The 16891-nt window shown below is 48.1% G+C and overlaps 1 protein-coding gene across 4 annotated transcripts in view; it reads right to left on the reverse strand.

Moving 5' to 3' along the window:
* ZBBX (zinc finger B-box domain containing) overlaps positions 1–16891 on the reverse strand; it is a 437896-nt gene that overhangs the window by 69884 nt on the left and 351121 nt on the right. For all 4 annotated transcript variants that reach the window (XM_063916186.1, XM_063916188.1, XM_063916187.1 and 1 more), the window contains one exon: positions 12365–12528. In XM_063916186.1, coding sequence (XP_063772256.1) covers positions 12365–12528 — 164 coding nt within the window. The remainder of the gene's footprint in view (positions 1–12364; positions 12529–16891) is intronic.

Here is a 16891-nt window from a genome sequence, read left to right on the forward strand (position 1 = left end):
CAAAAAATTAAACAGATTAAACAAATAATAACTGAACATCTAATAACTAAGAAAGTAAAAAACTGTTAGAGTGAAAACAAAGGGGGTAATTCCAAGTTGATCGCAGCAGGAATTTTTTTAGCAGTTGGGCAAAACCATGTGCACTGCAGGGGGGGCAGATAATAAGAATTTACTTACCGATAATTCTATTTCTCGTAGTCCGTAGTGGATGCTGGGAACTCCGTAAGGACCATGGGGAATAGCGGCTCCGCAGGAGACTGGGCACAAAAGTAAAGCTTTAGGACTACCTGGTGTGCACTGGCTCCTCCCCCTATGACCCTCCTCCAAGCCTCAGTTAGGATACTGTGCCCGGACGAGCGTACACAATAAGGAAGGATTTTGAATCCCGGGTAAGACTCATACCAGCCACACCAATCACACCGTACAACCTGTGATCTGAACCCAGTTAACAGCATGATAACAGAGGAGCCTCTGAAAAGATGGCTCACAACAATAATAACCCGATTTTTGTAACAATAACTATGTACAAGTATTGCAGACAATCCGCACTTGGGATGGGCGCCCAGCATCCACTACGGACTACGAGAAATAGAATTATCGGTAAGTAAATTCTTATTTTCTCTGACGTCCTAGTGGATGCTGGGAACTCCGTAAGGACCATGGGGATTATACCAAAGCTCCCAAACGGGCGGGAGAGTGCGGATGACTCTGCAGCACCGAATGAGAGAACTCCAGGTCCTCCTCAGCCAGGGTATCAAATTTGTAGAATTTAGCAAACGTGTTTGCCCCTGACCAAGTAGCTGCTCGGCAAAGTTGTAAAGCCGAGACCCCTCGGGCAGCCGCCCAAGATGAGCCCACCTTCCTTGTGGAATGGGCTTTTACAGATTTTGGCTGTGGCAGGCCTGCCACAGAATGTGCAAGCTGAATTGTACTACAAATCCAACGAGCAATAGTCTGCTTAGAAGCAGGAGCACTCAGCTTGTTGGGTGCATACAGGATAAACAGCGAGTCAGATTTTCTGACTCCAGCCGTCCTGGAAACTTATATTTTCAGGGCCCTGACTACGTCCAGCAACTTGGAGTCCTCCAAGTCCCTAGTAGCCGCAGGTACCACAATAGGCTGGTTCAAGTGAAACACTGAAACCACCTTAGGGAGAAATTGAGGACGAGTCCTCAATTCTGCCTTGTCCGTATGAAAAATTAGGTAAGGGCTTTTATAGGATAAAGCCGCCAATTCTGAGACACGCCTGGCTGAAGCCAGGGCCAACAGCATTACCACTTTCCATGTGAGATATTTTAAGTCCACAGTGGTGAGTGATTCAACCAATGTGATTTTAGGAACCCCAAAACTACATTGAGATCCCAAGGTGCCACTGGAGGCACAAAAGGAGGCTGTATATGCAGTACCCCCTTGACAAACGTCTGAACTTCAGGAACTGAAGCCAGTTCTTTCTGGAAGAAAATCGACAGGGCCAAAAATTTGAACCTTAATGGACCCCAATTTTACCCTTGACCTGGCGCAATACCTGTCCAATTTTTTGTTTAGGCGGGACGCCATCATGTCCACCTTTGGTTTTTCCCAATGGTTTACAATCATGTGGAAGACTTCTGGGTGAAGTCCCCACTCTCCCGGGTGGAGGTCATGCTTGCTGAGGAAGTCTGCTTCTCAGTTGTCCACTCCCGGAATGAACACTGCTGACAGTGCTATCACATGATTTTCCGCCCAGCGAAAAATCCTTGCAGCTTCTGTCATTGCCCTCCTGCTTCTTGTGCCGCCCTGTCTGTTTACGTGGGCGACTGCCGTGATATTGTCCGACAGGATCAGCACCGGCTGACCTTGAAGCAGAGGTATTGCTTGGCTTAGGGCATTGTAAATGGCCCTTAGCTCCAAAATATTTTTGTGAAGTGATGTCTCCAGGCTTGACCACAAGCCCTGGACATTTTTTCCCTGTGTGACTGCTCCCCAGCCTCTCAGGCTGGCATCCGTGGTCACCAGGACCCAGTCCTGAATGCCGAATCTGCGGCCCTCTAGAAGATGAGCACTCTGCAACCACCACAGGAGAGACACCCTTGTCTTTGGTGACAGGGTTATCCGCTGATGCATCTGAAGATGCGATCCGGACCATTTGTCCAGCAGGTCCCACTGGAAAGTTCTTGCGTGGAATCTGCCGAATGAAATTTCTTCGTAGGAAGCCACCATTTTTCCCAGGACCCTTGTGCACTGATGCACTGACACTTGGCCTGGTTTTAGGAGGTTTCTGACTAGTTCGGATAACCCCCTGGCTTTCTCCTCCGGGAGAAAACACCTTTTTCCGGACTGTGTCCAGGATCATCCCTAGGAATAGAAGGCGTGTTGTCGGCATCAGCTGCGATTTTGGAATATTGAGAATCCAACCGTGCTGCCGCAGCACTATCTGAGATAGTGCTACCCTGACTTCCAACTGTTCCCTGGATCTTGCCCTTATCAGGAGATCGTCCAAGTAAGGGATAACTAAAACTCCCTTCTTTCGAAGGAGTATCATCATTTCGGCCATTACCTTGGTAAAGACCCGGGGTGCCGTGGACAATCCAATCGGCAGCGTCTGAAACTGATAGTGACAGTTCTGTACCACAAACCTGAGGTGCCCTTGGAGAAGGGTAAATTGGGACATGTAGGTAAGCATCTTTGATATCCAGAGAGACCATATAGTCCCCTTCTTCCAGGTTTGCAATCACTGCTCTGAGTGACTCCATCTTGAATTTGAACCTTTGTATGTAAGTGTTCAAGGATTTTAGATTTAAAAATGGTCTTACCGAGCCGTCCGGCTTCGGTACCACAATAGTGTGGAATAGTACCCCTTTCCCTGTTGCAGGAGGGGTACCTTGATTATCACCTGCTGGGAATACAGCCTGTGAATGGCTTGCAATACTGTCTCCCTGTCTGAGGGAGACGTCGGTAAAGCAGACTTTATGAAACGGCGAGGGGGAGACGTCTCGAATTTCTTGAGACGGGTCCCCACCGTGCCTGAGACCGCTTGTAAAGGCCCAGCGTCATGCTGAGGACTTTGCGGAGGCGGGAGAGGGCTTTTGTTCCTGGGAATTGGCTGTTTGCTGCAGCCTTTTTCCTCTCCCTCTGCCACGGGGCAGAAATGAGGCGCCTTTTGCCCGCTTGTCCTTATGGGGCCGAAAGGACTGCGCCTGATAATACGGCGTCTTCTTAGGTTGAGAAGCTACCTGGGGTAAAAATGTGGATTTTCCAGTGGCCACCAGGTCTGTTAGACCTACCCCAAATAACTCCTCCCTTTTATAAGGCGATACTTCCATATGCCTTTTGGAATCATCATCACCTGACCACTGTCTTGTCCATAACCCTCTTCTGGTAGAAATGGACAGCGCACTTACTCTTGATGCCAGTCGGCAAATATCCCTCTGTGCATCACGCATATATAGAAATGCATCTTTTAAATGCTCTATAGTTAGTAATATACTGTCCCTATCTAGGGTATCAATATTGTCAGTCAGGGAATCCGACCAAGCCACCCCAGCACTGCACATCCAGGCTGAGGCGATTGCTGGTCGCAGTATCACACCCGTGTGAGTGTATATACATTTTAGGATATTTTACTGCTTTCTGTCAGCAGGTTCCTTAAGGGCGGCCGTATCCGGGGACGGTAGTGCCACCTGTTTAGACAAGCGTGTGAGCGCTTTATTCACCCTAAGGGGTGTTTCCCAACGTGCCCTATCCTCTGGCGGGAAGGGGTATGATGCTAATAACTTTTTAGGAATTAACAGTTTTTATCGGGGGAAACCCACGCATCATCACACACTTCATTTAATTCCTCAGATGCAGGAAAAACTACAGGCAGTTTTTTCTCACCCAACCTAATACCCTTTTTAGTGGTACTGGTATTATCAGAAATGTGTAAAAACATTTTCCATAGCCTCAATCATGTAACGTGTGGCCCTACTGGAAGTCACATTCGTCTCTTAATCGTCGACACTGGAGTCAGTATCCGTGTCGGCGTCTGTATCTGCCATCTGCGGTAACGGGCGTTTTAGAGCCCCAGATGGCTTTTGAGACACCTGGACAGGCACAGGCTGAGTCGCCGGCTGTCTAATGTCATCAATCTTTTGTAAAGAGCTGACACTGTCACATAATTCCTTCCATAAGCTCATCAACTCAGGTGTCGACTCCCTAGGGGGTGACATCTCTGTTACAGGCAATTGCTCCGCCTCCACCTCATTTTCCTCCTCATACATGTCGACACAACGTACCGACACACAGCACACACACAGGGAATGCTCTGATAGAGGACAGGACCCCACTAGCCCTTTGGGGAGACAGAGGGAGAGTATGCCAGCACACACCAGAGCGCTATATATATATACAGGGATAACCTTATATAAGTGTTTTTCCCCTTATAGCTGCTGTATTGTTATACTGCGCCTAATTAGTGCCCCCCTCTCTTTTTTAACCCCTTTCTGTAGTGTAGTAACTGCAGGGGAGAGCCAGGGAGCTTCCCTCCAACGGAGCTGTGAGAGAAAATAGCGCCAGTGTGTTGAGGAGATAGGCTCCGCCCCCTTCTCGGCGGCCTTTTCTCCCGTTTTTCTGTGGAATCTGGCAGGGGTTAAAATTCATCCATATAGCCCTGGGGGCTATATGTGATGTATTTTCGCCAGCCAAGGTGTTTTTATTGCTGCTCAGGGCGCCCCCCCCTAGCGCCCTGCACCCTCAGTGACCGAAGTGCTGTGCGCTACCTAGGTGAAGACAGGATGTCTTCTGCCGCCGATTTTTCCGGACCTCTTCTTGCTTCTGGCTCTGTAAGGGGGCCGGCGGCGCGGCTCTGGGACCGAGCTCCGAGGCTGGGCCTGTGTTCGGTCCCTCTGGAGCTAATGGTGTCCAGTAGCCTAAGAAGCCCAATCCACTCTGCATGCAGGTGAGTTCGCTTCTTCTCCCCTTAGTCCCTCGATGCAGTGAGCCTGTTGCCAGCAGGTCTCACTGAAAATAAAAAACCTAAAACTAAACTTTCACTAAGAAGCTCAGGAGAGCCCCTAGTGTGCACCCTTCTCGGCCGGGCACAAAAATCTAACTGAGGCTTGGAGGAGGGTCATAGGGGGAGGAGCCAGTGCACACCAGGTAGTCCTAAAGCTTTACTTTTGTGCCCAGTCTCCTGCGGAGCCGCTATTCCCCATGGTCCTTACGGAGTTCCCAGCATCCACTAGGACGTCAGAGAAAATAAGATTTTACTTACCGATAAATCTATTTCTCGTAGTCCGTAGTGGATGCTGGGGACTCCGTCAGGACCATGGGGATTAGCGGCTCCGCAGGAGACAGGGCACAAAAATAAAGCTTTAGGATCAGGTGGTGTGCACTGGCTCCTCCCCCTATGACCCTCCTCCAAGCCTCAGTTAGGATACTGTGCCCGGACGAGCGTACACAATAAGGAAGGATTTTGAATCCCGGGTAAGACTCATACCAGCCACACCAATCACACCGTACAACTTGTGATCTGAACCCAGTTAACAGTATGACAAACGTAGGAGCCTCTGAACAGACGGCTCACAACAATAACAACCCGATTTTTTTGTAACAATAACTATGTACAAGTATTGCAGACAATCCGCACTTGGGATGGGCGCCCAGCATCCACTACGGACTACGAGAAATAGATTTATCGGTAAGTAAAATCTTATTTTCTCTGACGTCCTAGTGGATGCTGGGGACTCCGTCAGGACCATGGGGATTATACCAAAGCTCCCAAACGGGCGGGAGAGTGCGGATGACTCTGCAGCACCGAATGAGAGAACTCCAAGTCCTCTTTAGCCAGGGTATCAAATTTGTAGAATTTTACAAACGTGCTGTTCTCCCCCGACCACGTAGCTGCTCGGCAGAGTTGCAATGCCGAGACCCCTCGGGCAGCCGCCCAGGATGAGCCCACCTTCCTTGTGGAATGGGCCTTGACAGATTTAGGCTGTGGCAGGCCTGCCACAGAATGTGCAAGTTGAATTGTGCTACAAATCCAACGAGCAATCGTCTGCTTAGAAGCAGGAGCACCCAGCTTGTTGGGTGCATATAGTATAAACAGCGAGTCAGATTTTCTGACTCCAGCCGTCCTTGAAATATATATTCTCAATGCCCGGACAACGTCCAGCAACTTGGAATCCTCCAAATCGCTAGTAGCCGCAGGCACCACAATAGGTTGGTTCAGATGAAACGCTGACACCACCTTAGGCAGAAAATGAGGACGCGTCCGCAGTTCTGCCCTGTCCGAATGGAAAATCAGATATGGGCTTTTATACGATAAAGCCGCCAATTCTGATACTCTCCTGGCTGAAGCCAGGGCCAGTAGCATGGTTACTTTCCACGTAAGATATTTCAAATCCACCGATTTGAGTGGCTCAAACCAATGGGATTTGAGAAAATCCAAAACTACATTAAGGTCCCACGGAGCCACAGGGGGCACCACCGGGGGCTGTATATGTAGTACTCCTTTAACAAAAGTCTGGACTTCAGGAACTGAAGCCAATTCTTTCTGGAAGAAAATCGACAGGGCCGAAATTTGAACCTTAATGGACCCCAATTTGAGGCCCATAGACAATCCTGTTTGTAGGAAATGCAGGAATCGACCCAGTTGAAATTCCTCCGTGGGGACCTTCCTGGCCTCACACCACGCAACATATTTTCTCCAAATGCGGTGATAATGTTGTGCAGTCACCTCCTTCCTGGCTTTAACCAGTGTAGGAATGACCTCTTCCGGAATGCCTTTTTCCCTTAGAATTCGGCGTTCAACCGCCACACCGTCAAACGCAGCCGCGGTAAGTCTTGGAATAGACACGGACCCTGCTGAATCAGGTCCCGCCTTAGAGGTAGAGGCCACGGATTTTCCGTGAGCATCTCCTGAAGTTCCGGGTACCAAGTTCTTCTTGGCCAATCCGGAGCCACGAGTATCGTTCTTACTCCCCTTTGCCGTATAATTCTCAGTACTTTGGGTATGAGAAGCAGAGGAGGAAACACATACACTGACTGGAACACCCACGGTGTTACCAGAGCGTCCACAGCTATTGCCTGAGGGTCTCTTGACCTGGCGCAATACCTGTCCAGTTTTTTGTTGAGGCGAGACGCCATCATATCCACCTTTGGTTTTTCCCAACGGTTCACAATCATGTGGAAGACTTCTGGATGAAGTCCCCACTCTCCCGGGTGTAGATCGTGTCTGCTGAGGAAGTCTGCTTCCCAGTTGTCCACTCCCGGAATGAACACTGCTGACAGTGCTATCACATGATCTTCCGCCCAGCAAAGAATCCTTGCAGCTTCTGTCATTGCTCTCCTGCTTCTTGTGCCGCCCTGTCTGTTTACGTGGGCGACTGCCGTGATGTTGTCCGACTGGATCAACACCGGCTGACCCTGAAGCAGGGGTTTTGCCAGACTTAGAGCATTGTAAATCGCTCTTAGCTCCAGTATATTTATGTGAAGAGACATCTCCAGGCTTGACCATACTCCCTGGAAGTTTCTTCCCTGTGTGACCGCTCCCCAGCCTCTCAGACTGGCATCCGTGGTCACCAGGACCCAGTCCTGTATGCCGAATCTGCGGCCTTCTAACAGATGAGCACTCTGCAACCACCACAGAAGAGACACCCTTGTCCGTGGCGATAAGGTTATCCGCTGATGCATCTGCAGATGCGATCCGGACCATTTGTCCAGCAGATCCTACTGAAAAGTTCGTGCGTGGAATCTGCCGAATGGGATTGCTTCGTAAGAAGCCACCATCTTTCCCAGGACTCTTGTGCATTGATGCACAGACACTTTTCCTGGTTTTAGGAGGTTCCTGACAAGTTCGGATAACTCCTTGGCTTTCTCCTCCGGAAGAAACACCTTTTTCTGAACCGTGTCCAGAATCATTCCCAGGAACAGCAGACGTGTTGTCGGGGTCAACTGAGATTTTGGAAAATTCAGAATCCACCCGTGTTGTTGCAGCACTACTTGGGTTAGTGCTACTCCGTCCTCCAGCTGTTCTCTGGACCTTGCCCTTATCAGGAGATCGTCCAAGTAAGGGATAATTAATACGCCTCTTCTTCGCAGAAGAATCATCATTTCGGCCATTACCTTGGTAAAGACCCGAGGTGCCGTGGACAATCCAAACGGCAGCGTCTGAAACTGATAATGACAGTTTTGCACCACGAACCTGAGGTACCCTTGATGTGAAGGGCAAATTGGGACATGCAGGTAAGCATCTTTTATGTCCAGGGACACCATAAAGTCCCCTTCTTCCAGATTCGCTATCACTGCTCTGAGTGATTCCATCTTGAACTTGAATTTTTGTATGTACAGGTTCAAAGATTTCAGATTTAGAATAGGTCTTACCGAGCCGTCCGGCTTCGGTACCACAAATAGCGTGGAGTAATACCCCTTTCCCTGTTGTAGGAGGGGTACCTTGACTATCACCTGCTGAGAAAACAGCTTGTGAATGGCTTCCAATACCGTCGCCCTGTCTGAGGGAGACGTTGGCAAAGCAGACTTTAGGAACCGGCGAGGGGGAGACTTCTCGAATTCCAACCTGTAACTACTACTGTAATACTACCTGCAGGATCCAGGGGTCCACCTGTGAGCAAGCCCACTGCGCGCTGAAATTCTTGAGTCGACCCCCCACCATTCCTGGGTCCGCTTGTAAAGCCCCAGCGTCATGCTGAGGGCTTTGCAGAACCCGCGGAGGGCTTCTGTTCCTGGGAAGGAGCTGCTTGCTGCCCTCTCTTACCCTTTCCTCTGCCTCGGGGCAGATATGACTGTCCTTTTGCCCGCTTGTTCTTATAGGACCGAAAGGACTGCGGCTGAAAAGACGGTGTCTTTTTCTGTTGGGAGGGGGTCTGAGGTAAAAAGGTGGATTTCCCGGCCGTTGCCGTGGCCACCAGATCCGATAGACCGACGCCAAATAATTCCTCCCCTTTATACGGCAATACTTCCATATGCCGTTTGGAATCCGCATCACCTGACCACTGTCGTGTCCATAAACTTCTTCTGGCAGATATGGACATCGCACTTACTCTCGATGCCAGAGTGCAAATATCCCTCTGAGCATCTCGCATATAAAGAAAAGCATCCTTTAATTGCTCTAAAGTCTGTAAAATACTGTCCCTATCCAGGGTATCAATATTTTCAGTCAGGGAATCCGACCAGACCACCCCAGCACTGCACATCCAGGCTGAGGCGATGGCTGGTCGCAGTATAACACCAGTATGTGTGTATATACTTTTTAGGGTAGTTTCCAGCCTCCTATCAGCTGGATCCTTGAGGGCGGCCGTATCAGGAGACGGTAACGCCACTTGTTTTGATAAGCGTGTGAGCGCCTTATCCACCTTAGGGGGTGTTTCCCAGCACGCCCTAACCTCTGGCGGGAAAGGGTATAATGCCAATAACTTTTTTGAAATTAGCCCTTTTCTATCTGGGTTAACCCACGCTTCATCACATACATCATTCAATTCCTCTGATTCAGGAAAAACTACAGGTAGTTTTTTCACCCCCCACATAATACCCCTTTTTGTGGTACTTGTAGTATCAGAGATATGCAAAGCCTCCTTCATTGCCGTGATTATATAACGTGTGGCCCTACTGGAAAATACGTTTGTTTCTTCACCGTCGACACTAGATTCAGTGTCCGTGTCTGGGTCTGTATCGACCGACTGAGGTAAAGGGCGTTTTACAGCCCCTGACGGTGTCTGAGACGCCTGGGCAGGTACTAACTGGTTTGACGGCCGTCTCATGTCGTCAACTGATTTTTGTAATGTGCTGACATTATCACGTAATTCCATAAACAAAGCCATCCATTCCGGTGTCGACTCCCTAGAGGGTGACATCACCATTACCGGCAATTGCTCTGCCTCCACACCAACATCGTCCTCATACATGTCGACACACACGTACCGACACACAGCAGACACACAGGGAATGCTCTATTGAAGACAGGACCCCACTAGCCCTTTGGGGAGACAGAGGGAGAGTTTGCCAGCACACACCCAAGCGCTATAATATATATGGGAACAACCCTATATAAGTGTTGTGTCCTTATAGCAGCTTAAATATAGTAATATCGCCAAAAAAAGTGCCCCCCCCTCTCTGTTTTACCCTGTTTCTGTAGTGCAGTGCAGGGGAGAGTCCTGGGAGCCTTCCTCACAGCGGAGCTGAGCAGGAAAATGGCGCTGTGTGCTGAGGAGAATAAGCCCCGCCCCCTATTTCGGCGGGCTCTTCTCCGGAGTTTGTGAGATCTGGCAGGGGTTAAATACATCCATATAGCCTCAAGGGCTATATGTGATGTATTTTTAGCCATAAAAAGGTATTATACATTGCTGCCCAGGGCGCCCCCCCAGCGCCCTGCACCCTCCGTGACCGCTGTGTGAAGTGTGCTGACAACAATGGCGCACAGCTGCAGTGCTGTGCGCTACCTCAGGAAGACTGAAAAGTCTTCTGCCGCCTGCTTCTGGACCTCTTCCATCTTCGGCATCTGCAAGGGGGGTCGGCGGCGCGGCTCCGGGACGAACCCCAGGGTGAGACCTGTGTTCCGACTCCCTCTGGAGCTAATGGTGTCCAGTAGCCTAAGAAGCCAATCCATCCTGCACGCAGGTGAGTTCACTTCTTCTCCCCTAAGTCCCTCGATGCAGTGAGCCTGTTGCCAGCAGGACTCACTGAAAATAAAAAACCTAAAAACTTTTTCTAAGCAGCTCTTTAGGAGAGCCACCTAGATTGCACCCTGCTCGGACGGGCACAAAAACCTAACTGAGGCTTGGAGGAGGGTCATAGGGGGAGGAGCCAGTGCACACCACCTGATCCTAAAGCTTTATTTTTGTGCCCTGTCTCCTGCGGAGCCGCTAATCCCCATGGTCCTGACGGAGTCCCCAGCATCCACTAGGATGTCAGAGAAATAACATTTGCAGAGAGAGTTAGATTTGGGTGTGTTATTTTGTTTCTGTGCAGGGTAAATACTGGCTGCTTTATTTTTACACTGAAATTTAGATTGCAGATTGAACTCACCACACCCAAATCTAACCTTCTCTGCACATGTTATATCTGCCTCCCCTGCAGTGCACATGGTTTTGCCCAACTGCAAACAAAGTTCCTGCTGCGATCAACTCAGAATTACTCCCGAAGTACAGAAAACATGAAGATACAGTACTCTGATTAAAAAAAAAGTATAAGAAGGTTTCTTCTACTGCAATAAGGTCATGAACACTTTTCCCCGCTTAGCTCAGAATACTGTACCTCTTCTCTTCCTAAACAGCAATGACTGTTAATTTTTCACAATTACCACACAGTGCTACAGGGCTTAAATGAGTCTGGCGTTAAGCAGACCATGTAACGTCAAAAATTGTCCCAAATGGGATCTATGCAACATATTCTACATTTAGATATCAGTTATCATGAGAAGGGCCCTCTTCCCTCATGTGCTTACCCTTTTCTTACTTTAATAATCTTCAGCTGCACCAAATACAGCAGTCTTCTGCCACCTGATACTTATTCCAGTGTCATCTGCTGATGTAACTATGTTTATTTACCCTGTACTTGTCCTATACTGTCATCAACTGTAAGTTGCTGTTTTCCTGTTTGATTATTTGTTTATGTACTCTGTAATTGGGCTCTGCGGAACCCTTGTGGCGCCATATAAATAAAGGATAATAATAATAATAATAATAATAATAATAATAATCATATGCAAATCAGCTATGTTTCTATGATATGTGTTTATCAATATAGTGAGCATGTTATGACTAAAGGCCCGTACACACTGGTCGATGTATCGGCCGTTCTCCTGAACGGCCGATATATCGCGGGACCGTCGGCCAGTGTGTACGGGCGATACGTCTGTGAACTCCGTCGTTCACAGACGTATCGCGTCGGCCGCGCAGCACAGCCGACAGCCAATATATCTAACGATATATTGGCGCGTCGCTGTGTGTGTACGGGGCGGTCGGCCGACCGCCCGTACACATGCTGCGGCGGCCGGCGGTGATTGACAGGTGAACTGGGCGGGCGCGAGCGCCCGCCCGCCCAGTTCATGACGTCAGTCCCCCGACGGATCGGGCTGTGTGTATGCACAGCACACTGCCCGATCCGTACATAGATATATCTGCAGATCAATTGATCTGCAGATATATCTAATAGTGTGTACCCACCTTAAGATTTCTCATATGTGGAAAATAGGTTATGCTTAGTTTAAATGTTTTTTTTTTTTACATAAGCATTTTCTTTTTTTTGGAACAACAGAATATATGTAGTTATTTCATAATTCCTTTGCTATTTAACATATTCATATATTAATCTACAACTAAAATAGAATTTCAGAAATCTATATCAACTTTCTGTAAAACATATACAATTTGAATTAATGCTAAAATATTACCTTTCACACAAATATTGTTATCTTGAGATGACTTTACAGCACCTTCTTTGGCAAGACCATTAGCATATAGTAGGGGAACGCTGCAATGCTTCTCCAATGATTGTACTGGTGATTTAGAGGATACTTTAGCAGAAACCATGTAATGTTTCTTGGGTTCTGAAAGACTTAAGAGATAAATGTACGCAAATGTCATTAAATACATTGACACATATCATGTACAAGCTGCTAAGGAAAGCCTATGGTGATTTTAAACTAGCATTGTCCCTGGACAGTGCCAAGATATGGGCCCCTACTCTACATACATTTCCCTGCATTATAACCACAGAGAAATATATAATATCTTAACATCAGCTCTGCATCTCTTATCAATATAGAAAAAAAGGCAGCAAACTCATAATCTTAGCAAGTTTAAATGTACTGTGCTGTGGGTTGCAGAAGACCCTGGACGTAAGTTCACCCCAGTCACCAAGAGGCAAGTTCAATTTTAATGCCCCCCCCCCCCCTTTAAAAAAAAAAAAAAGGCAAAACAGATTTGGTGTGTGTGTATTTAGAGATATATAAACACACACGACTTACAGAATTATATACATAGCGCTCTCAGACAATGTACAGGGACTGGAGTCCTCAGTAAATTGGCAGGGTTCCAGCTACGCTGTGATGCAGCCGTCTGCAGCAAGCAGAATCAGCGTTCACTAGCAGGTCCCTTCTCACAGTCCAGCAGCAGCGGGTGCACCGTCACATGCTGCAGCGCAGGCTGAGTGATACCAGGCAAGAGCCGCCCTGTCCTCTATTGTAGGTGTTAGCAGGGCTCCTGGGATAGAGTCAGTTAACTCTGCAGCAGCATGAGCAGGTGTGCCCGCCAGCGCACTCCGTTGAAAGAGCAGCGGTTACACTTGGATTCTGTAACACAGGTGTTGCTGTACATGCAGGTCCCCCTTGGTGTAATTTCGAAGGCAAATATTGGGGGTTATTCAGTAAGGATTGCAAATGTGTAGTCTGGCTGAATAAGCCTTGGTTGAATCAGTCTGGGATGAAAGTTATCAAAGGATAAATGTTTCTAAGGATGTAGTCTGTGACTTATCCTGGACTTAACTGGATGAAAACTGAAATGAAACAACAAACAAATGTGAAAAATCCTTCAAAAGCCAACAATACTTGGACTGCATCCCAACTACAAATGTATGTTCACTACTAATATTCTCCAATCCTCACTGACTCGGGAAACTATACAAACACTTTCTGCAAAAAACACCTGTAATGCAATTTTACTCGGACCCTGCAAATACCTGCAAAAAAATATGTTGCACTGAGAAACATAGTTAATGAAGGAACACAGACTTGCTGTTTGCAAACACTGTAATTTTCCATCTTACATCAGTAAAACATTTGCCTTACTGTTAACCTGTAGACATTAACCACATTTTAAATACTTGCAAATCATCTTTATTTCTGCAATTCCACTGCTCCCTCATTCAGCCACCACTCCTTTACCTATTCTCATTTTACTACAACTATTTACCCCATCCACACTATGGCCAGGCCTGCAACATACCCCATTAATCCTTGTCTTCCAAATCCTTTATTCTGTCCCCTGGTATCACCCCTATCCTTCTTTTCCAGTCTTCTACATCTCATCCTCTCTCCTCTGTCTCCCATGCCTCCTTTTTTCCTCCTCTTCTGTTTCCCCACTGCAATTTACATCTGCCCCTTCACAGTCTCTATACCCCACCACTCAACCCTGCTCTTTCCCTCCTCTGTCTGTCACCTCACCTCTCCTCCACCACTATCATACTGCACTCTCTCCATGCCTCACTCCTGCAGTCTCCCTTCCTAGCCAAGGACCCAGCACCATCATTACACCCTCTATATCCCTTCTTTCCAAATAAATTTTACCTCAACGCTACAGCAACCCTGATAATCTCATTCACATCTCTCCCACAAACTCCTACTCCCTATCCTGTACCCTCTGGAATGCCAGATCTGTTTGCAACAAACTGGCCCCCACTCATGACCTTTTCCTTTCCATCTCCCTGCATCTCCTGGCCATTACAGAAACCTGGATTACTCCCTATGACACCACTTCTCCTGCTGCTCTCTCTGCTGGGGGCCTCACATTCTCACATACACCCCGACCGTTGGGGTCACATGGTGGTGTTGTTGGGGTCTTTTTACCCTCTAGCTACACATACCAACTTATACCTCCAGAACCATCCCTGACATTCTTCAACAACTTTGCTTCCTGGCTAACTCACTTCCTCCATTATCCTAGGTGATTTCAACATCCCTATCGACAACCCCACAAAATCACCTGCATCTAAACTCCTTAATATCATCTCTTCTCTTGGTCTCTCCCCGGTGGACCACCTCACCCTCTCATGTGAACGTGAGCTCACTGGATCTGGTTTTCACTCACCGCTACAATATTTCTGGTTTCTCCAATTCCCCTTTTCCCCTCTCTGATCACCACCTGCTCTCTTTCAACTTATCTATCTCCGCTTCCCCATCTCTCCCTCCTAAGGCTGCCATCACTAAGCATAACATTGAGGTTATTGACACCTCATCCCTATCCTCCCTGTTCGACTCACTTGTCTCTCCTATTCTCTCCCTCTCATGCCCTGAACAAGCCACATCCATATACAATGCATCTCTTACTTCTACTCTTGACACGGTCGCTCCAACAACCACTATTCACCCTCGCAGATCAACACCTCAACCCTGGCACACCAAATGCTCACGTACTGCCAAGCGACAGTGGAGGAAATCATGCTCTAAGGCAGACTTCCTCCTTCAAATGTACTGTATGCTCTCATCCTTCAGTGCTGCCCTTTCCCTCACTAAACAATCATACTTCAAAATTCTTATCTCTACCCAGTCTTACAACCCCATGTGCCTCTTTGCCACTGTGAACTCCCTCCTCTGCCCACTACCACCTCCTCTCCCATCCTCATTGTCTGCTCTTGACGTTGCCACTTATTTTACATCCAAGATTGACTCCATATGTCAGGACATCACATCCCACCAGACCAGCAACCAGCCACCACCCATCCCTTGCCACCCCTGCCTTTCCCTCTCATCAACTCTGACATCTTTCTTCCATGAATTTGGTGACAAAGTCATGGCCCTCATCTCTTTCTCCCCCCCCCCCGCACCACCTCCCCACTTGACCCTATCCCTTTCCACCTCCTCCGCTACCTCTCTCCTTCTGCCTGTTCCCATCTTGCCCAACTTCTCAATCTCTCGCTCTCATCAGGCACTGTCCCCTCTGCCTTCAAGCATGCTCTTGTCTCCCCTATTCTTAAAAAAAACCTACCCTTGATCCAAACACCCTCTCCAACTATCCACCCATCTCTCTCCTCCCTTTTGCCTCCAAACTCCTTGAGCGTATTGTCTATAACCGCCTCACTGCCTTTCTTTTCTCCCACTCACTCCAGTCTGGTTTCCATTCTCTCCACTCCATTCCACTGAAACTGCCCTCACAAAAGTCTGCACTGACCTCCATGCAGCCAAATCTAGGGGCCACTACTCTCTGCTTATTCTTGTGGACCTCTCTGCTGCTTTTGACACTGTGGACCACCCTCTCCTGCTGCAAATCCATCACTCTCTTGATCTGCATGATACTGCCCTCTCCTGGCTGTCCTCCTACCTCTCTGATCATTCCTTCTCTGTCTCCCCTCATGACGCTCCCCCCCCCCCACACTTTCACTTATTGTTGGTGTCCCCCAAGGTTCTGTTCTTGGTCCTCTCCTTTTCTCTCTATACGTCCTCTTTAGGTGAACTCATTAGTTCTTTTAACTACCAATATCACCTCTATGCTGATGACACTCAAATCTACCTTTCCTCTCCTGATCTCTCCGCGCCTCTCCTCACTCGTACCTCCAACTGTCTATCTGCTATCTCTTCCTGGATGTCCCAGCTCTTTCTTAAACTCACCATGTTCAAGACTGAGCTGATCATCTTCCCATCCTCCCGCACAACCTCACCTCCCACAATCTCATTATCCACTGATGGCACGACTATCTCCTCTAGTCCCCAAGTAAGCTGTCTTGGCGTAATCCTTGCATCCTCCCTCTCCTTCAAACCACACATTCAGCACCTCTCACAAACCTGTTATTTTCATCTCAAAATCATTTTTCCAGGATCAGACCTTTTCTCACCGAGGATGCTACCAAGACCATTATCCACTCACTGATTATTTCCAGACTGGATTACTGTAATCTCCTCCTGACTGGCCTCCCTGACAATTACCTCTCTCCACTCCAATCTATCCTCAATGCTGCAGCCCGGCTCATCTTCCTCACCAAACGCACTATGTCCACCTCCCCTCTCCTACAAGTCCTTCACTGGCTTCCCTTTCCTTTCAGAATCCAATTCAAACTTCTCACACACTTACAAAGCACTCACCCACTCCTCTCCCATTTAGATCTCTGACCTTATCTCCCTTTACTCTCCCACCAGTCCTCTTCGCTCTGCTAATGCACGCCGACTCTCCTGTCTTCTGATTACTTCCTTCCATTCCTATCTCCAAGA

Source organism: Pseudophryne corroboree, chromosome 4 (genome assembly GCF_028390025.1).
Source record: "Pseudophryne corroboree isolate aPseCor3 chromosome 4, aPseCor3.hap2, whole genome shotgun sequence".
NCBI lineage: Eukaryota > Metazoa > Chordata > Amphibia > Anura > Myobatrachidae > Pseudophryne > Pseudophryne corroboree.